This window comes from Sminthopsis crassicaudata, chromosome 1 (assembly GCF_048593235.1).
Source record: "Sminthopsis crassicaudata isolate SCR6 chromosome 1, ASM4859323v1, whole genome shotgun sequence".
Classification (NCBI taxonomy): domain Eukaryota; kingdom Metazoa; phylum Chordata; class Mammalia; order Dasyuromorphia; family Dasyuridae; genus Sminthopsis; species Sminthopsis crassicaudata.
The window spans coordinates 628175605-628198442 of NC_133617.1; the positions used below are offsets into that span (position 1 = coordinate 628175605).

Below are 22838 nucleotides of genomic sequence, written 5' to 3' on the forward strand. Positions count from 1 at the left end.
AGATGGTTGAGACAACTGCAGTTACTTCATAGTGGTTGTGAGGATCAGAGAAAATGTCTAAGTCTTCCATCTTGTTAGAGAAAGTTCTGTTGTGGCTTTTTCTTTCCACCTCCTGTACAGTGTACAGTGTCTCCTCACTTTTGGTAGTAATAGTAAAGATAAGCGTTTAGTTTTTATTAGGTACTAATGGTTTTCCTACTACTGCTTTAAAAAAAAATACAACTACATTTTGAGACTGTCCTCATTTGGCACCTTTTTGTTGCTCAGCATGTTCTGGACCCAGTTTCCTTCCTTCCTTCCTTCCTTCCTTCCTTCCTTCCTTCCTCCCTTCCTCCCTTCCTCCCTTCCTCCCTTCCTCCCTTCCTCCCTTCCTCCCTTCCTCCCTTCCTCCCTTCCTCCCTTCCTCCCTTCCTCCCTTCCTCCCTTCCTCCCTTCCTCCCTTCCTCCCTTCCTCCCTTCCTCCCTTCCTCCCTTCCTCCCTTCCTCCCTTCCTCCCTTCCTCCCTTCATTCCTCCCTCCCTCCCTCCCCTTCCTTCCCTTTCTTTCCTTTCTTTCTTTCTTGATTGCCTTTCCCCAGAGTTTACACGCTTTGTATTTCAGTAGTCAATAACAGTTCCTATTATCACCCTTGTCCACTTTTTGAAGTTATGTTCACCTTGGGGCTACAGTCATGAGAATGCTGGAATTGAGAATCAAGAAGACCTCTTATGTATATTTACTGTGTGACTCTGGGCAAGTCACTTAAAACCTTTTCCTAGCTTCAGTTTTTTTGGATGTAAAATGGAAAAGATAATAGCACCTACTTCACAGAATTGTGATGATCACAGTGCTTTCTAAACTTAAAGGCATGTATATAAATGATGGCTTATCATAAAGGATAAGTTAGGAGTTTATTAGTCATTAGCTTCTGACAAGGAATGGTCAAGCAGGTATCTAGAGAATTGAATCTCTGTATCACTGATAATCATAGTTAACTTTTATATAGTACTTTAAATTTTAAAAAGACACTTTATATTATCTCATTTAATCATCATGTATCTATGCCAGTTTGTGTTGTGTTTCCTTAATGTCTCTAGTTCTTTGACCCCCTTTCCCTTTTGCTTTTTGAATTTTCTCACATGCATGTATTATCTTAATGTATAATAATATCCCTCTATTCTCATTTCCTTTCACTTATCTTGTCCCATTTCAGGAAGGTATACTCATTTTGACCTGTAGTTCAGTTATGATTCCCACCAAATTTCAGTGATCCCTATGACACAAATTTTCTCTCTTATAATTAGGATATCTAGTTCACTCTGTTTATTTACTATTACTTTTTACATTTGGTTTGTAGACATTCTGAGGTTGTTGACTTTTCTTTAATTTTTTTTTACTATATTACTAGACTCTACTGTTATTATTGTAATTGCTATTTTACCTTTTTTTTGGTTTTGTTTTGGGGGTAAAGGCATGTAGTTAGTAGTTCTTTAAGATTTTTTTGGGTGTTCTTTTGGAATAAAGCTTAGTGAATTGTAACCTTTTCCTACCTCATAAAATTGAAGCCTTGTGGATCTGGCCTTTCAGGATTCCATTTATTTTTATCCATGGGGTACTTAATATTAGATTCCAAGAATCAAAGGTGAAAACAATTCTTTCTCTACCTTACATCTAATTTTCTTTTTCTTAAAGGTACAAAGATGCCCTGGTCCTCTTGCTTACTGAGGTATTGAATCGAATACAATTCAGGTACAACCAGGCACAATTGGAGGAGTTGGATGATGAAACCCTTGATGATGATGTAAGTAATACATTGTAGAATACTTTTTTGTTATTACAATTTCAATATAATATGTAATAATAAGTAATTAATATAATCACTAATGGGAATCTGCAAATTTTAATTTTTTAGCATGGGTAAAGTATTTATTTTCAAGCTTTTTAAAAAAAATCTTTTAATTTGGTTTTGCAAGCATTTTCAACGGATCATGAGTGGGAGTGGAGAAGCAATATTTTTGAGAAATATATTGAGTTATGTGAGAAACATCAGTGGATCTATTTTTGATTTGGGTCTGCCCTCTATTGCTACAGTTTGTCTTAGACAAGATATGTCTCATTTTCTTGTGTATGTATAAGTTCATAAATTGAAGCCTCAAAGAGTTTTTACTCAGTGCTGGTGCATTTTCTGTTTTGTGGCTATTAAATGCCATATTTGCTCTTTCTCTGCTTCCTTTTCTAGTTATCCACATACTTTAAAAAAATTAGTTAATTAAAATATACATATATGTATATATATATTTTTTAAATCTTTTTATTTTTCAAAACATCTGCCTGGATAATTTTGCGACATTAACCTTTGCAAAACCTTGTGTTCCAATTCCTACCTCCCCCCCCCCCCCCCCCACTTTGCCCACCCTTCCCTTAGATGGCAAGTAGTCCAATATATGTTAAACATGGTAGAAATATATGTTTACATCCAATATATGCATACATATTTATACAATTATTTTGCTGCACAAGAAAAATCAAATCAGACCAGAAAAAAAATGGGAAAGAAAATAAAAATGCGAGCAAACAACAACAAAAAGAGTAAAAATGCTGTGTTGTGAACTACACTCAGTTTCCACAGTTCTCTCCCTGGGTGATGGCTCTCTTCACCACAAGATCATTGGAACTGGTCCGAATCATTTCATTGTTGAAGAGAGCCACGTCCATCAGAATTGATCCTCCTATAGTCTTTTTGTTGCCATATATAATGATCTCCTGGTTCTGCTCATTTCACTTAGCATCAGTTCGTGTAGGTTTCTCCAGGTCTCTCTGAAATCATCCTGTTGGTCATTTCTTATGAACAATAACATTCCAAAACATTCATACACCACAGTTTATTCAGCCATTCTCCACCTTATGGGTATCCACTCAGTTTCCAGTTTCTTGCCACAACAAAGAGGACTGCCACAAACATTTTTGCACATGTGGGTCCCTTTGCCTCCTTTAAGATTTCTTTGGGATATAAGCCCAATAGTAATGATGCCTTTTATACCATTTAAAATATACACATTGCCTCTGGAAAGGTGCTGCATTATATTTTCATCTACTTTGACCCTCTGACTACCTTGCATTTTTTTATTTTTCTGAGAAATACTGATATAGAAATACTGATGTTAAAAAGATTGGCATGAGGCAGCCAGAAGTGCAGTGGATAGTGCACTGGCCCTAGAGTCAGGAGGATCTGCCACCTGACACTTAGTAGCTGTGAGTAGCTATGTGATCCTGGCCAAGTCACTTAACTACAGTTACCTCGAAAAATGAACAAAAAATAGATATTTAGGGGGATGGAGAGCATTGAAAATATTACCTAATTTCCTAAATGTTAATTCAACTAGCTGACTTCCTGTCCAGCTCTGGGTTTAATTTATTGTCTTTATGTAACTCCTCTCCAAGATCAATGTGTATTTTGATGTCTTATGCACATTATAATCAGATGAATATGCAGTTTTTATCCACTTGGTTTTTCACACAATGTGGATGGTGCATTTTATATACAAAATGGTCTTTGAAAGTATGCTTCAATCTACTTATGATACTCAAATCCTGTACCATTTTCTTCTGCGAGGCTTTGGAGCTCATTGTGGAAGCCCTGCAGTGTGCTGTGGTTTGATAGAGTTGGCACAGTGCTCTCTACAAAGAGTTACTCCTAAGAACCATTTCACTGGACAATCTTTCCATAATGTTGACAAATAACTTTGATAAATATATGTTTCCTGTGTTAAATCTTACATAATATTGATAATCAGAGGATTGTGGGAAAAAGTTATTTCTCTGGTTTCTTCTAATGAGAAATCCTGTTTCATTTTTTATACATGGGAGATAACTTGCTGAAGAAGAACTCTTAGACTTCAGCTTTGTTCTGTTGAATCAAATGTGTTTTTTTGGCAGTGAGGGATAAACACAGAGATCTTATAGTCTGTATTTCTTACCTGGTATAATTTTTCTCTAGAAAATTATATGCAAAAGTCTACATGGACATTTTCATATTTTTATTGATTATGCCTTCATATTTTAATGTTTACTGCTCTTTCCAACATTGAATTGCCATGTCTATTGCTTTACAGAGCATATTCAATGCTGAAGTGATAGAATCCAGATATAGTAGTTCAATTGTAATTGATAAGGATAGGTTGCAATACAAATTTTGATATATCTGTCCTGTTTGATGTCTTTATATCCTTCCAGTTTCCTTCCTAAATAAATACCTCTTGCAAAATTGGTATTTGGAGAACCTTGGGAGAAAAGAATGAAAAGAGGAGGTAGGGGGAAGAGACTAGAATAAGAATTAATTAGCCACTTGGTTTTAGTATTTCTAATTATTTTAAACCACCTCTGAGGTTTATTTAGTGCTGCTACATCATATCTTCTTGACATCACGTTTTTAGTCCCAGAATGAAAGAAATTGTAGCTTTTGTGTATCCTTATAAAAAAGCCTCATAGTTTTAGTTATGTGACCTTGGGAAGGTTAACAATTTATGAAGCCCTTTATAAAAATAAAAATTGCTTTTTTTGTAATTTTCATCGTAATAGAATTGCATATTGGGAAACAGAGCAAATATTTTGGAATTAGTCATTGGTTTTCTGTTATGATTAATGTATGATTTAAAACAATTTTTTTTTTTTTAAGGACCAAGTAATATTATATGTGATTTTTTTTTTTTTTTCCATTTGATTTGAATTTTGTTTGTAAATTCTGTGGACAACGTGCAAAAGATCAAATGCTTCTAGTTACTAGTCAGTTTTGGAGAATTCATTTCTGAATTTCTTTTTACAGCAACAAACAGAGTGGCAGCGGTACCTACGCCAGAGCTTGGAAGTTGTGGCCAAAGTCATGGAACTTCTTCCCAGTCATGCATTCTCTACACTGGTAATTAACCATCTGGGAAAAAATTAGTAGTGACTTTTTCATCTTCACTCCAGTAACATGGCAGAGAGAATGAGGAACCCAGAACTGAGGCTTTAGCCCTGGTTCTGAAATTGACTGACTGCTGGATCTTTGGACTGAATTTGTATATCTCTAAAAAGGAAGACTTTGGAATTCATAAGTCTTTTTCTTTATAAATAGTCTAATTTACAACATAGGTAATACATTTAGGATAGCTTTACTCCTGTGTACATAGAAGAATTTGGATTTCAACTTTTATAAACACATTTTCTTTTGTAGCTTTCTGGACTGGTTGTACAGCATTGCATGCCTGGTGTGATCCTTTATGGTTATTTTGATTTATTGGGATCTTTAATCACATGGCCTAATTTAGTTCCTATTGAAAGCTCATATGATATGGACTTAATATAATCTTCTAAAGAAAGGAAACAATAAAAATGTACACGATCAGCTTTTATGGTACCTTTTCAGCTATGAGGTTTCTTATGTTCTTTTTCCTAGGGAATATTGTGTTTTACTTTGTCTTCTGCTTTTCTTAGTTTCTATTCCATTAAAATCCTTTTTTTTTATCTCATTGTAAGTAAAGTAACTTATGAAATGAAAGGTATTCTCATCTCCAGGTGATGACAAAATTAGCAACAGAAATGGACTTTTGAATAAATGGACCTCTCTCATTACTTTGCCAGGCTTTTTTTTTTTTTTCCCTACCAGAAGGTTGAGTGAGTCATCAGGTGATGATTTTACTTAGTTTTGATGGAGAAGTTGTATCTGAGGTTATCAAAATATTATCAAAATACCAAAATACCAGGTACTGATAAACAGATCTTGGCTTAGGAAGTGACTTTGATGCAAATAGGATTCTGTATCCCCCTGATCTTTATGGAGGGTGGGCCATCTGGTGGCCTGGGGAAATTCCTAAAAATGATCCCCACCTAAATCTTAACCCACTCCCACCCTCCTACCTGGTTCCCACAGGAAACTCCCACCTCCAATTGATCTGGGAATCACTTTGGTCTGGGAAACAATCACTACCTTATTGATTTGGAAATTAGCCCTAATCCATTCCTAGCTCCAAACCATAGAAGGCTAAATAAAAACCAAGACTCTGTATACCAAACTTTGCTATCTTCCTAATCAGCAAGCAGCAGCCCACTGAGAGAAATAATTTCTCAGGGAAATAAACCCATTTTTGCCAAAAACCTGGCTTGCAGACTGGGACTGCGAATTCTTCCACAAACCTGCATCACGGGCCTAGAGATCTCCATCGCTGTTAGGGTATCCTCACTTCTCAACAACTAGACTGTCTGATCTTTTTCATCCAACTTGCTTTTTGTGAAATTGATGTAATTACCCTTTATTTACTGAATGTTAATCACTAAAGTAATTTTAGTCGTAGAAATCATTGGAGAAATTGAATTGAAAGACTTTCCTCTCCATATATATTTACAAATAGCCAGGATTCATGGATTAAATAATTTCTTTTTCTACTTTTCCCAGCTTTATTATTCATTGTTTTCCTTTACAAATTATAGGTTACAGCCCAATTGACCTTACCTAGTCTTTACATATGACATTCTATCTCCTCTTTTTGTCTTTTCAGTGACTGTCCTCCATGGTTGGAATGTACTCTCACCTCTCATTAATATCTCTCAGAATCCCTAGTTTCCTTTAAGATTCAGCTTAAGTGCCACTTTCTGAATGAAAACTTTGCTAATCCCCCTAGCTTTACTGCTTTCCTTGCTAAAATTATCTTGAAATTATTTTATATATATTTACATATGAACTTCTTGTCTCCCTATATATGACGTTGACTCTTTGACGGAAGGGATTTTTATCTTTGTATCCTAGGCACCAATCATAATGCCAGGGACATAATAGATGGCTCAAGAAATACTTGTTGCTTGATTCTGTTTCCATACTTTGATCATTGTATAATTTGATGTTAATGGGATTAAAACACATTTGTGACTTTCATATTTGTTTCTTTGCTTTCAGTTTCCAGTTCTTCAGGACAATTTAGAAGTTTATCTGGGGTTACAGCAGTTTGTAGTTACTTCAGGGTCAGGTAAATCTGTTTTCATTTTCTAATATAAGCAGATACTTCTCTAATTAATGATTCCGTTGCTTTCATTATGTTCCCTCATAACCCCTTTCCCTGTAAATAAACTTGAAAAAATTGTAAAACCAGGAGGGAAGGGATAAAAGATGAGGTGACAACAATATATTTCAAAAGGGATGTACTTTAGTGAATGAAGAACAGAAGGCCAATTTAGAGCTTCTTACACTCTGGACTGACATGCTCTATTTTTGGTTTAGACCTTTTCTTTTAGGCATCTACAGATTTTCATGGTCTTTTAAAATATTTACATGATCATTTTTTAGAAATTAGACTATTTGTGTTGGAAGACTTTTTTAAAATTAGGGTAGTAGAAAAAAGTTATCATGGTTTTTCGCATGATGTAATTCTGTTTTTCTAATATTTAGAACCAAAGGAATATGAATTTGGACATTAGCAGATGACATTCTGCAACATGTCATTATTACTTCTGTTATGACTTAATAATTTATTCTAAACTTCTTTTGAGAAGTCTTTGAATTTAGCCAGATTAAATTGCTTTGGCTAATGACTTATTTAATTTCTAAGTTTAGTAACTGTGTATTTTGGTATAGTTTAGCATTAGTAATTGTTCTTCCTCTTGAAGTCTCCTTCCATTCCCTGCCCTAACAACAATAAAATATTAATCATTGATCTCTCAGCTTTATAATTCTGCTCAAATCTTAGCCATTCATGTTCCTTTTTTTCCTGTCAAGCCTTTATACTCTTTTCCCTTTTTTAATACCATATTTTAAAATTCTTTCTTAACTTTCTTTAGGACTTATAAATTTCCACTCTTAACTAGAACACTTTAATTAAAAATGTCAAATAAGGAAGTCATCATCTACATTTAACTTTATAAGCTTGTAGGATGGTAAATGAAAAGTTAAATCCATCAAAATTCCAAACAAAATTTGCCTTTTTTTTTTTTTTTTTTTTTTGAGTAAAGTGAAGATTATACGGTACAGTGGAAAGAAGGAAAGATTTGGAGGCAATACCTCAGTTCGAATCACAGTGTGGCAGTTTACTGTTTGCTTGGCTTTGGGACTTGACCTTTCTGAGCCTCAGTTTACTCATCAATAAAAGGAGAGTGTTTTATTAAATAGATGATCTTTAAGTTCCTTTCCAAGTCTCAATCTTATATTTCTAATTTTTTAATTTTTTTATTCTTTATACAGTACAGGCTTTTCTAATAGAATTCTAACACTTGATTCATCCTACCTGCCATAGTCATGTACAGTGTTTTGGCCTATGATTCCCTTCTTTTTGAATGATCAGTATTGCCTGCTTAGTCTTGTCATGACTGGAACAGAATTATTAAGAGAGAGGAAATGTTTCCTGGGGAGGCTTTTTGAGCACAATAAATCCTATTTAAGGAAGCTAACTGTTTTTGAATGTCTTTTGATTTAATATGAACCATAATAACTTATTTCTGTTATTATTGGAGCTTTTAAACTACCTAGCCCCATGGGTTCTAATATGACAGGCACACATCAAGTAAAAAAATATTTTTTGGATACTGAGATAGATAAATGCCTTCAAACAGGTAATGGATGAGAATAAAGTTATTTGAATGGATTTTTAATAGACTACTTTCCGAATCAAATTACTTCATGAAATCTCTCAATCTGTAATGAATGAATTTGACTTACAGCACATTAAATCTGTATTTCTTTGTCTAGAATGGTATCATTTACAGCCTGTATAAAATATCAAATTTCCTCTCAGGTATAAATAGAATCAATTTTATGTCAAAGTTGTTTTATTTGTCATACAAGTCTTAAGTGCCTACTATGTCCCACACATTTTGTTGAGTGCTCAAAATCAAAGACTTTAGCTTTGATCTAATAAGATTATGATCTAATAATTCTGTTTTTCTGAAGAATTTATTGGGTTATTTTTTCTATTATTTATTTAATAAGTTTACATAGGAATTGGTGGGGGGGGCTCTGTTGTTTTTAGGGATGAAAATTGGAAAGAGTGCTAGACTGAAAAAGCATAAGATCATAGGCATTTCAATTCAGTAAGATCATAGGCAATTCAAATGCATTTCAGAAATTTTTAGTTCACCTGTTATTCTATAGATGAGGAACCTGAAGTCTTAAAAAGTAATTTACCCAAAGCCACACAGTTAGTAAAAAATAATGAGAGAGAATTTGAACCTAGTTGTAGACTCCTAGTATGGCACTTTCCCCACTATATTATACAAACATGATTCTAAGATAAAATGTCATGGAATCTTAAACCCAAGAAGGGTTTTAGTTGAATTCTTCTTCCTTTAGAGACGAAGCCTCAGAACTCAGGTCTCCTGATTCGCAATATTATATTATTTCTTTACATCCCCTCATAGTGTTGTATCCTTACCTATGTAGATTTAGTAAATGTTTTCTTGAATAATGCTAGTAATATACACAATTTGTTTTTTTTTTTTTTTCTAATTGGTTAAAAAAAGAACACAAAACTTTTAGTTGAAAACCATTTTAACTTTTTAAATTTTTTTCTTTTTCAAGCTTCTGAATTTGAGCAAAAAATGGTGGTAGATTAGTTCAGACTAGTCATCCAGCAAGTTATTGTTTTTGTTGGAGAGGTTTTCTAAGTTGGCAAGCATATAGACTAAGTAATGTGACTGACTAGCCTAGGGGAGGTTAGTGCCAAGATGGTAGAGAAAGACAGACACACTTGAGTTCTCCTAAATTCTCCTCCAAACAACTCTAAATTAATCCCTCAAAATGAATTTTGGAGCTGCAGAAAGAACAAAAGAATGGGGTGATGCAGTTTTCTAGCTTATGACAATTTAGAAGCTTGGTAGAAAAGGTCTGTCTTATTGAGTGGAGAGCAATCCAGCACAGGCTGCCCCAAACAAATCAGCAGCATACAGTGGAATTGGTGGGGATGGTTTCTGGAGCTATCTGCCCATAGATGGTAAACAGCAGGGGGATGTCACACTAGTCAGAAGAAGAGTACCGGAGACTCTTTGCTGACACCAGGATTCTATTGCATTGCTTCTTTGTGAGAGGAGGCCATGGGGGAATTGGACTCAGATCATAGTTCTAGGACAGAAAAAAAGATACTTGTCATCTCTCATTGAATAGAGCAATTCCAGGAGAGCAATGACCTTAACATCTCCTTGGATCATACCACCTTGGAAAAACTGAAAACTTTATAGCCCTTCCCCCAAAACAAAAACAAAATAGCAGCACAAAAACCTGAAACTGGGGATAGTGCCCCCATGAGAGCAGAACACAACTTTAACATAAAAGTCAAGAAATAGGCTGAAAAAATGAGCAAACAACAACAACAAAAAAGAATTTGACCTATGGTTACTAGGAAGATTTAAACTCAAACTCAGAAGAACACATCAAAGTTAAAACAGCTGCATCCAAAATCTGGAATAAAAATATGGATTTCTGGAAGTGCTCAAAAAGAATTTTAAAAATCAAATAAGAGAAGTAGAAGAAAAAGTTGGAAAAAGAAATGAAAGTGATACTACAAAATCATGGCTTGGTAAAGAAGGCACATAAAGAAGAAATATGAGAAAATAACACCTTAAAAAACCACATAGGCCAAATGGTAAAAAAAAAGGTACAAAAGTCTACTGAAGAAAGAACACCTTAAAAAAGCAGAATTGGCCCAGTAGAAAAAAGATAAATAAAAATTCAGTGAAAAACTCTAAAAATGAGGCTACATGAAAAAAATATATACAAAAATTTACTGAAGAGACTTTCTTAAAAAGTAGAATTAGGTAAAAGGAAAAGGAGGTACAAAGACTGATTAAAGAAAATAAGTCCTTAAAAAAGTTTGAGTTGGGCAAATAGAAACAAATGATTCCATAAGACCTCAACAAAAAAAATGAAGCAAAATTTTTTTAAAAAATGAAAAAATAGAAAAAAAAAAGTTAAATATCTCATTGGAAAAACAACTGATCTGGAAAACATTGAGGAGAGTTCATTTTAAGAATTATTAGACTACCCAAAAGCCATGATCAAAAAAAGAGCCTGGACATCACCTTTTTTTTTTTTTTTTGGTACATGTATTTTTAAATTTTAAAAATTATTATTATAGCTTAATATTGACAGAACATATGCATGGGTAATTTTTCACCATTGCCCCTTGCAATAACTTCTGTTCCAACTTTTCTGTTCCTTCCCTCCACCACCTCCCCTAGATGGCAGGCAGTCTCTCATACATGTTAAACATGTCAAAGTATATCTTCAATACAATATGTGTACATATTTATAAAATTCTCTTATTGCACAAGAAAAAGTGGATTTAGAAAGGTAAAAATAAACTGGGAAGAAAAACAAAAATTCAAGTAGTCCACATTCATTTCCCAGTGTTCTTTCTATGGGTGTAGCTGGTTCTATTTATCATTGATCAATTGGAACTGAATTGGATCTTTTCATTGCTGAAGATATCCACATCCATCAGAATTGATCATCATATAGTATTGTTGTTGAAGTGTATAATGATCTCCTGGTTCTGCTCATTTCACTTAGCGTCAGTTCATGTAAGTCTCTCCAAGCCTCTCTGTAGTCATCTTGCTGGTCATTTCTTACAGAGCAATAATATTCCATAACATTCACATACCATAATTTACCCAACCATTCTCCAATTGATGGGCATCCATTCATCTTCCAGTTTCTAGCCACTACAAAAAGGGCTGCCACAAACATTCTTGCACATTCTCTTCTTTAAGATCTCTTTGGGATATAAGCCCAGTAGTAACATTACTGGATCAAAGGTATGCACAGTTTGATAACTTTTTGGGCATAATTTCAGATTGCTCTCCAGAATAGTTGGATTCTTTCATAACACCATCAACAATGTATCAGTGTCCCAGTTTTTCTGCATCCCTTCCCAAATTTGTCATATCTTTTCCAGTCATTCTAGCCAATCTGACAGGTGTGTAGTGGTACTTCAAAGTTGTCTTAATTTGCATTTCTCTGATCAATAGTGATTTAGAACACTTTCAAATGAGTAGAAATAGTTTTAATTTCATCATCTGAAAATTGTCTATTCATATCCTTTGACCATTTATCAATTGAAGAATGTCTTGATTTCTTATAAATTAGATTCAATTCTCTATATATTTTGGAAATGAGGCCTTTATCAGAACCTTTTTAACTGTAAAAATGTTTTCCCAGTTTATTGCTTCCCTTCTAATCTTGTTTGCATTAGTTTTGTTTGTACAAAAGCTTTTTAACTTGATATAATCAAAATTTTCTACTTTGTGATCAATAATGATCTCTAGTTCTTCTTTGGTCACAAATTCCTTCCTCCTCCACAAATCTGAGAGGTAAACTATCCTGTGTTCTTCTAATTTATTTTATAATTCTTGTTCTTTATGCCTAAATCATGAACCCATTTTTATCTTATCAAGAAAAGTGTTAAGTGTATTAAGTGTACAGTATTAAGTGTGGGTCCATGCCTAGTTTCTGCCATGCTAATTCTGGATATCATCCTTCAAGAAACTATAAAGGAAAACTGCCCTGATATCCTAGAACCAGAGGGTAAAAGAGAAATTGAAAAAAAAATCCATCAATTACCTCTTATAAGAGAATTTCAAATGAAAACTCTAAGGAAAATTATAGGCAAATTCCAGAGCTTCCAAGTCAATGAGAAAATATTTCAAGCAGCATGAAAGAAAAATTTAAATATTGGGGAGACAGGATAACACAAGATTTAGCAGTTTCTACATGAAGGAGAGTTTGGAAGGTAATAGAATGGAGAGCAAAGGGCCTAGGCTTATAACAAGAATCTCCTATCCAACTAAACTGAATATAATTTTTTTGGTGGGGAGGGGAATGGATATTTAGTGAAATGGAGAACTTTAAGGTATTCCTGATGAAAACACCAGCACTGAATATAAAATCTTTTAAATACAAGACTTAGGAGGAGCATAAAATTGTAAACAGGAAAGAGAAACCATAAAGGAACTCAATAAGGCTAACTACATACATTTTTACATGATAAAATGATACTTGTAATTCCTGAGCACTTTATTGTTATTAGGACAGAAGAAATATACATAGATTAAAAGCATGGGTATGAGTTGACGATGGTGGGATGTTATCTTAAAAAAAAAAAAAAAAAGTAAAATTAAATAGTGAGAAAGAGGGAAAGGGTAAAAGGAAATAAATCATCTCACATAAAAGTGCAAAAGTACTTTTACAATGGGAGAAGAAGGCTAGTGATGAACAACACTTGAACCTTGTTCTCATTAGAATTGACTCAGAATAATATATACATTCAATTGGGTATAGAAATTTATCTTGCCCTACAGAAAAGTAGGAGAAAGATGAGAATAAGAGAAGCAGGGTGTAGTGGGCTGTGACAAGGAAGAATGGATCAGAAGAGGTAGTGGTCAGAAGCAAAGGACTTTTGAAGAGGAAAAGGGTCAAAGAGAAAGATAAATGAGAAAATTTTAAGAAAGGAAATATATGACTGAAGAAACATAAATTTTTCTGATAGAGGTAACTTTTCTTAATTAGAGAACTGAGATTTATAAAAATTAGTCATTGACTAACTAATAAGTAATCAAAGTCAAAGGAATTGAACAATTTTCAGATGAAGAAATCAAAACTATAGTCATATGAAAAAATGTTCCAAATCACTATTGATTAGATAAATACAAATTAAAGCAACTCTTAGTTATCACCTCACACCTATCAGATTGGCTAATATGACAGAAAATGTTGAAGGGAGTTTGGGAAAATTGGGAGAATAAAGCACTATTGGTGGAGTTGTGAACTGATTCGATTATTCTGGAGAGCAACTTGGAATTGTGTTCAAATAATACTATATATCCTTTGACCTAGAAATACAATTATTAGGTCTGTTTCCCAAAGAGATTAAAAAAGGGGGGGGAAGACCTGTATGTACAAGAATATAGCCCTTTTTGTGCTGGCAAAGAATTCAAAATTGAGGGGATATCCGTCAATTGGAAAATGGATGAATAAGTTTTGATATATAATATGATGATGTACTATTGTGCGATAAGAAATGATGGGCACAATGCTTTCAGAAAAATTTGGAAAGACTTAAGTGAATTGATGAAAGTGAAAGAGGCAGACCCATGGTTATTCACATTCACAGCAATATTGGATGATCATCCACTGTGAATGATCTAGCTGTTCTCACTAATATGATCTAGACTATTCCAAAAGATTCATGATGAAAACTGCTGTCCATCTCTAGAGAAAGAACAAATGGAATCTGAATGCATATCAAAGCTTGCTTTAAAAACAAAAACAAAAACTTTTTATGATCTTTTACAAAATGGGCTAATATGGAAATAAGTTTTGGATGACTATATTATATGTAACTTAAAACAAAATTTTTGCCTTCTCAGTGAAGGCAGTAAAGGAGAATTTAGAACTCAAAATAAAAAAAAATTATAAATTGTATAATTGGGAAAAGTTTAAAAAAAGTTATGCCTGACATATCTATTCTCTTATAATAACATATACACTATGTACTAAGTAACTTTGATAATGTTACCATCTACAATGTAAAGTAGTACTTGGTTTTATTTTTCTGAAATATCCTCTATCTGGCTTCTTTTGGAGAAGTCAGTATTGACTCCATTGATATATTTCATCATGTAAAAAATCTGATTTTCCTCTCCTCTTTCCCCCCACTCATTGAAGAATGCTGTTTCAGATTGCATTATATAAAGTTTTATGCTTTCAGTTCCTTTTCTCCAGTTTGATTTATTTATTTTGAATTGGCAACTGATTGCCTGGAATATATACACAGAGCATCATTTTGCTCATGAATAGAGTAACATCTTTTCATTCATTCCTTTGTTCGTTTATTATTCCTGACACTGACTAAATATTTTGTGATCTAGTATGGCTTCTGTATATACTGCAATACACTAGTATATTACTGGTATATTGGGGTAATGTTTTTGTTACAGCAAACTTTTTTTTTTTTTTTTTTTTTTTTTTTTTTTTTTTTTTTTGCATAGAATGTGCATTTTGGCCAAGATTTCCACAATTTCATTTTTAAATTCTTCAGTTTTTCAGTGGAGGATACCTAGTTGTAGTTGTGTTTTAGATGGTTGTTAGAATATCTTTTGTATTTACCACTATTTAATCTGGATACTAGAAAAGATAATTAGGAAGTCACAGTTTTTTCTACTTTTCTATTTCTATTTTTTCTCAGTAAAAATTGAGATGAAAGATTTTATTCAGGTCATTTGTTCTTCCATTTTTATTGTTGAATTTAGAGAGGCAATGATTATTAAGTAGTCTCACTTTTTGATGGCTTTGTTCCATCAATAAACTTAGAGTTGACTTGTAAGTTTCTTGTAAAGTTAATTTCAGATTCTTTGTCTGGGTCATATCTAGTTTGTATTTGACCTAATACATTTTGTATCTTTCTGTTCTCACTTGGGTGGGCGTTTTGTTCTCTGGATAAAGGGGATGCTTTCTAGGAAAAGGAGTTTTGCCAATTAGCCAAGAAGGGTTTTGTGCCTGTTTTTTCTTGTCTATTTCTGGTCTTGGTTTCTTTTTTGGTTGCTTAATTTCAACTATTAGTGCACATGTGATTGGATTTTAATTCATTGAATTACCAAAAGTCTGTATTCCATAATGGAATATGTTTGTACTATTTCCCTTCTTTGTGTATTAGTTTAATGTTAAAATGAGTGGGATGTAGTAATGTCAGACCAAAAAGTTCACCAATGTATCTTGCTAGCTGATGTTCCCAATTTGTGGTGTTGTAAAACACATAAAATCAAGATGATTTGGTTTCTAAATCTGTGCTCTTATATTTCAATACTCTTAGATGAAGGAGAGCTCATTTTAATATGTTCCTTATTTTTCCTGTTTCTTTGTTTTGGCGGGAGAGGATGGTGAGAACTCTCTCATCCTTGGTGTGGGAAAAATGTGAATAGAACAAATCTCTAACGAAGTATAAACTGTGTGTGTGTATCTGTCTGTCTGTCTGTCTCATTTTCCTCAGTTTATTAGGTGCAAGACCTATTTTATGATAATTGATTTTTATGTATTGGTGGAACCTTAAGTTGCTTTGATTTTATAGATTCAATTTTTGTATGCTCATCCATAAATGACTTTGTCATCATTGTAAACATTAAAAAATAAAAGGTCAACCTCAGTTACAGCTCATCAGTCTTTTCCTTATAGATAATTAACAACACAAAACTCCAAACCAGTCAGTACTTTTTTATACTTTTATCAATTATTACAGAATTTGGGTTTAACTTTATATAATTTTCCTTGCTTGTGATTCTTTAATTCATTCAACAAACCTTTAAATGTCTGTTGTTTACAGTGTGCTATGCTAAGCACTCATGTCAAAAAAGAATGCTTTTCTGTCTGTTACCACTGCCATCCGGTAGTAAATCCTAGGCACAGTTTATTTTTTTAATTAATGTTTTTATTTTATTATATACATACATACATACATACACATGTATGTATGTATGTAATAGCTTTTTATATACAAAACATATGCATGGGTAATTTTTCAACATTGACCCTTACAAAAACTTGTTTCAACTTTTCCCCTCTTTCTCTCCATCTCCTCCTTTAGATGGTAGATCGTCCCGTACATGTTAAATATGTTGAAATATATGTTAAATACTGTATATGTATACATATTTATACAGTTATCTTGCTGCACAAGAAAAATCAGATTTAGAAAGAAGGTAAAAATAACCTGAGAAGAAAAAACTAAATGCAAGCGGACAATAACAGAAAGAGTGGAAATGTTATGTTGTGGTCCATACTCATTTCCCAGTGTTTTTTCTCTGGGTGTATCTGGTTCTGTTCATTACTGATCAGTTGGAATTGATTTGGATCCTCTCATTGCTGAAGAGAATCATGTCCATCAGAATTGATCATCATATAGTATTGTTGAAGTGTATAATGATCTGGTTCTGCTCATTTCACTGCACAGTTTATTTTTATCAGTTTAATTCAGCAAATATTTGAATCATTATTGTGTTCAAGTCACTGCTTAAAAGGATTTGGGGATAGAAAGATGAAACACATATAACCAGTCCTGATAGTACCTACTGGGTGAGATAAACACACAATTAATGATGATTTTAGATAGAATTATCAATATCATAAAGTACATAGGGTCACTTGTACAGTTTGCCTGTTACAGGGTAAATATTTAATGAATGTTTGTTGAATTGAGTTATTCTCTCTATCTGCAAAGTGTGGGGCATGTTTGTGGAATAGTAAGTAGTATAGTTCACTTGTCCTTGTTAAGTACAAGTAGGAGAATAATGAGAGGTAAGATTAAAAAAAAGACATGTATTAGTCCCATGATGTGAAAGTTTTCAATACCATTTTGAAGAATTTGTACTTTGTATTATAGTATGCAGCCAGGAAGATGTTGGAGAATTTTGATCAGGAAATTGACATGATTAGAATGATGCTTCAGGAAAATCAGTTTGGAAATTTTTCTATTTCAGAGTGTAAAACTTAAAAATTTGAATAATCCAGTATTATTACTGGATATTACATATTAAATGAAACAAAGTTTTTATATAAGTTCTTTTATAAGAACTGCCAATGTGAATAGGCAGTTCCATTTAATATAACAAATTATCTGACTTTGATATAGAAATGATTTTTTCCCCCCCAAAATAGGAATGGAGGACAGTGCAGGTAAGAAGGGAAATTGTGAAGAAAGGAGAGTATGTTATTATACCCTGCTCTATTTGATCTATTTTAATCACTTTGAATAGCTAACTGTCATCTTTTCTGTACTGGGAAGTACAATGCCAGTCTAACTATTTAAACTCTTTTGTTGACTTGAAACTTTTGCTAGTTTGTGAAAGAATAACTTAGAAACTTGCTTTGAAATTTTCAGGCTTCTAGGAAGCCTGAAAGTAATTTTAACATTCAAAAATAGTTTGATTGTTCTGTTTATTCTTTGGGAAATTAGGCTTGCCTTAATAAAGGCATTATGACTAAGCACACTTTAAAATATCTGCAAACCCAGATCTCATAAGTCTGTGAGGTTATGGCACAATAAGAAAGTCAGGTTTCACCTCCTCCTCCTTTGTTGCTTCCTGTGCCTTTTTCCCTAAAACTTTAAGGAAAGGAAGAGAAGGAAAGTAAGACTTCATTTCCATTGGAGACCATGTTTTTAGAAGGGAAGAGTGGCTTTTCTTCTGGTCTCTGGAAGAAATAGAAAGGGATCATGAATATTTAGTACTAGTCTAAAATCATGTAGTTGTTTTCTGTCTCTTGTCTACTTCCCTTATACTTACCTAATTTGATTCCATTTTCCTTGCCCCTTACGTGTATGTGCACAAAGCTTTATTGCTTCTGCCACCAATGTGTTCCTATTTCCCTTTTCTTTTAATCTTTCTTTCCTTCTTTCCTTCCTTGAATTGGGGTTAAGTGACTTGTTCAGGTCACACAATTAGGAAGTGTTACATGTCTGAGGCCAGATTTGAACTCAGGTGCTTCTGACTTCAGGGCTTGTGCTTTATCCCTTCGCCACCCCTGTCCCTCCTTTAATATTTCCATTCCTTAAATGAGCCCATCTCAGATAGGAGTTGGTTTAACAAGATAGAATATTAGTTTACTTCTCACTTTAGTAAGAATAGCAAAACAATTTCTCTTAATTCTTGGAAGGAATTTGAATTTTAAGAAGAAGCTAACAAATCAAATATGTCTCTGATTGGATATTAGTACATAAATGAATTTTAAGAAAATAATGATTTAAGTGAATCTCTAATTGACAGAATTTCAGGAAGTGTAGTAGGAGATATTTTTAGGTGAGACCCCTAAGAGAAGCTTCTCTTATTTTGGGGATTCTAGGAGTTTTCGGAATTGACACTGCATTATCAATTCCCTTTCTCCCTGTAAGAATTTCCTTCTCATTTTGGTTCCTGCAACCCTTTTACTTCTTTTCCTCTTCTGAATTCTAGCCTGTTAGGTTGTGACGACTGGTGAGAAGCCATCAGCCTACTATTGTTGCTCTTTGTTAAGACTCAAACCATCGCTCATGGAACAGCTAAAAATCTTGTCTGTCCTTGTGTGTGGACCACGGTGCTCTTGCTCTCAGAATTTTTGAATACTTAGACTGAATACAAATATTGTTAAATGCTTGTTATATTTTTATTCTCACCAATCATTGATTGGATGATGCTATATATATGCATATATATATATATATATATATATGCATATATATATATATATATATATATATATATATATATATATATATGCATATACATATACCTGACAGCCAGCAGAGGGAGATAAGGTAACATTTTTTGCTTAGCAGTAAAAGCTAGTTAAGAGGGATGTTAATACAATTCTGTTAGGAAAAAATAGTTTATACCACAAACAGGAAGAAGCAGTTTGTCTTGGGTTTCTCCTCTTTATCAGCTCTTATGATTAGATGAAATCAAAGATTTCCAGTTGCAAGAAGGGTTTTTAATTTGGATTTTGAATTGGGCATAGAATTTGTTTGCTTAAGTAGATACTTCTTGTCAAATGCTTTTTCTGCATCTATTGATATGATCATATGGTTCTTATTAATTTGATTATTAATATGGTCAATTATATTAATAGTTTTCCTAATATTAAACCAGCCCTGCATTCCTGGAATAAATCCTACTTGATCATAGTGTATTATCCTGGAGATGATTTTCTGAAGTCTTTTTGCTAATATCTTATTTAAGATTTTAGCATCAATATTCATTAAGGAGATTGGTCTATAATTTTCTTTCTCAGTTTTCGATCTACCTGGTTTAGGTATCAGTACCATGTCTGTGTCATAAAAGGAGTTTGGTAGGACTCCTTCATCCCCTATTTTTTCAAATAATTTATATAACATTGGGACTAATTGTTCTTTAAATGTTTGGTAGAATTCACATGTGAATCCATCTGGTCCTGGGGATTTTTTCCTGGGGAGTTGATTAATAGCTTGTTCTATTTCTTTTTCTGAAATGGGACTATTTAAGCAATTTATCTCCTCCTCTGTTAATCTAGGGAGCCTATATTTTTGGAGGAAGTCATCCATTTCACTTAAATTATCAAATTTATTGGCATAAAGTTGGGCAAAGTAACTCCTTATTATTTCTCTAATTTCCTCTTCATTGGTGGAAAGATCCCCCTTTTCATTTGTAAGACTATCAATTTGATTTTCCTCTTTCTTTTTTTTTGATCAAATTTACCAAAGGTTTATCTATTTTATTGGCTTTTTCATAAAACCAACTTTTGGTTTTATTTATTAATTCAATAGTTTTTTTACTTTCAATATTATTGATTTCTCCTTTTAATTTTTGTATTTCAAGTTTAATTTTTGGTTGGGGGAAGTAGATACTTCTTAAAAGAAATAGGAGTGTTTGTTATTTTCATTTCTTAATCCTGCCTTTTTCCTATTATCTGAATCCCCTTGTATAAATCACTTTAACTCTTGGGTTCTAAGTTTCTTCATTTCTAAAGTCAGGGACCAGATGGTCTCCAAGATCTAGATCCTACATTTATTGACCAAATTTTTTTCCAGATTGGCCTCAGTCATAGTCAAGTTGTCTGGGATTTTTTGATTTGAGAATTTCTTTGACTGTCTTCTGAGTAGCTGAATGATTATTTATAGAAGTACTTAAAGCATTTTTTTCCTGTGACACTGACGATAATGGTGTGTTTCAGGTCACAGGTTGAACATCACAGCAGAGAATGATTGCCGACGGTTACACTGTTCTCTCCGAGACTTGAGCTCTCTCCTCCAGGCTGTTGGCCGATTAGCTGAATATTTTATTGGAGATATGTTTGCTGCCAGATTCAATGATGCACTTACCGTTGTGGAAAGGTAAGCAAAAGGCACAGCATAAGTCATCTCTTGGTGCTTTTTATATAAATTCTAAAGGATGATATTAATTCCACCAGAAACGAAGTGAAAACATTTTGCTTTGCATTTTGTTGCACAAAAAATGTTGCTGCTTTTGTTTCTTTGTTGTCGTTTTTTGCTAAATAATATATTTTAATTTTTACTTCACCTTCATTTCCAAATCCATCTCACATGACTCATCCACCCAGAGAGTTATCTTTGCATGAAAGTATCAGAAAGAAAGAAGAAAAGCAGCTGGACAAAATCAGTTTACACATCAAGCAGATTTGATTGTATAGCTGCAGAATTCCACATCTATAGTCTTCCCAGTTCTATACAGGAGAAGGAAGTGCATTTTCTCTTCCCTCCTTTGGAGCCAACCTTGTCATTATATATAATCATTTGGCGTTTGGGGTTGTGTTTTGGTGTTTGTTTTTCTTCCTCCCTCCCTTCCTCCCTCCCTTCTTCCCTCCCTCCCTCCTTCCCCACAAATTCTCTTCCTTCCTTCCTTCTCTTACATTGTGCTAGTACATTATTTAGTAGAAAGTCTAATTATTCTGTGCCACAAATTTTAGGATATTATGTATAGTAGAGATATCTTTTTACTCTCATGCTAGATCTTTTAACTTTCATTTAGCGCTCTCTTCCCCAAGTATTATTTCTTTGTTCTTATTATAATATTAGCTACCATGCTTTCATGGTTTTTGATAGAGGGATCTAGAATTTTGAACTGTTCCATTTTTGTTGCAACTCTCTACTGACCTACAGATCATTCTCACAATTTTCTCAATGATTGTAATACGTGGTTCACTTTCCCCCCTAATTCTACCCCATTCTTTGTTATTTTGGGGGGGATCTGCTAATTGTGATTTCTCAGCTTTCTTTATTCTTTATTTAATTACACACTAACTTACATTTAATTTTTAGCTCTGTTTCTAAGAGTCAGAACTTTGACATTATAGTCTTCAATAACAGCTAATCTATGTTTTTTACTGACTCTCATTTATTTAGGGACTGGACATCCACATTCAGCTATGCATTCAAGCTATATTTTTCCACTAGCTCTTTCCCATATGCCTACAAATATGTTCAAATGTATCTAATTCTGAATAAAATCTTCTATCTTATCTTAAATCTTTTCATTCATTTGTTGGTAGTACTTAAAAGATATATAATTTAATTTTGTGGATACCTAAGTGCCTATTGGTTATTTTGAACCAGTTGTTTTATCATCATTTTAAACTAAGCACATCCAAAACAAAACTATCTTTCTTCTGAAATCTTTCTCTTTTTCGAATTCCTTATTTTTTTATTTATTTTGCTGAGGCAATTGGGGTTAAGTGACTTGCCCAAGGTCACACAGCTAGGAAGTCTTGAGGCTAGATTTGAACTCAGGTCCTCTTGATTTCAGGGCTGGTGCTCTATTTACTGTGTCACTTAGCTTCCCCTGAATTCCTTATTTCTTTTAAGAAAACAATACTTGTTAGGTACCCAGTTTAGTAGTTTCTAGAGTCCTCACTCTTTGAAGACTTGTTGACTTTTCACTTTCCCTCATCTCACATATATGGTCAGTTGCAAGTACATCACCACAGTATCTCTCTGTCCCGCTCTCTCCACTCATACAAATTTTTTAGGCCTTTGTTACCTTTCATTTGGGCTTTTGCAATACATTCCTAATTGATTTCCCTGCCTCTGTTCTCTCCCCTCTCTAGTTCATCCTTCATGCATGTGCTAAAATGATGTTTTTGAAGCACAGCTCTGATCATTTTACCCCCATACTCAGTGCACACCAATGATTCTATATTGCCTTGAGGATAAAATACAAACTCCTCTGTTTAGCTTTTTAAAGTCCTTCATAATATGGCTCCATCCTCTCTTTCCCATCTTTTTATTACTCTCCTTCATGCATTCTCCAGTCTAGCCACACTAGCCTTCTTGTTCTTTTTCCCTCACAGCACTCCTTGCTTCTTTTAACATTAAGTCAATAAACATTTATTA

General features: G+C 33.5%; 1 protein-coding gene across 2 annotated transcripts in view; it reads left to right on the forward strand.

Moving 5' to 3' along the window:
- Positions 1 to 22838, forward strand: part of XPO6 (exportin 6) — a 112383-nt gene that overhangs the window by 65494 nt on the left and 24051 nt on the right. For both annotated transcript variants that reach the window (XM_074282769.1, XM_074282770.1), the window contains exons 10-13: positions 1672 to 1780; positions 4802 to 4894; positions 6908 to 6977; positions 20663 to 20822. In XM_074282769.1, the coding sequence (XP_074138870.1) occupies positions 1672 to 1780; positions 4802 to 4894; positions 6908 to 6977; positions 20663 to 20822 (432 nt within the window). The remainder of the gene's footprint in view (positions 1 to 1671; positions 1781 to 4801; positions 4895 to 6907; positions 6978 to 20662; positions 20823 to 22838) is intronic.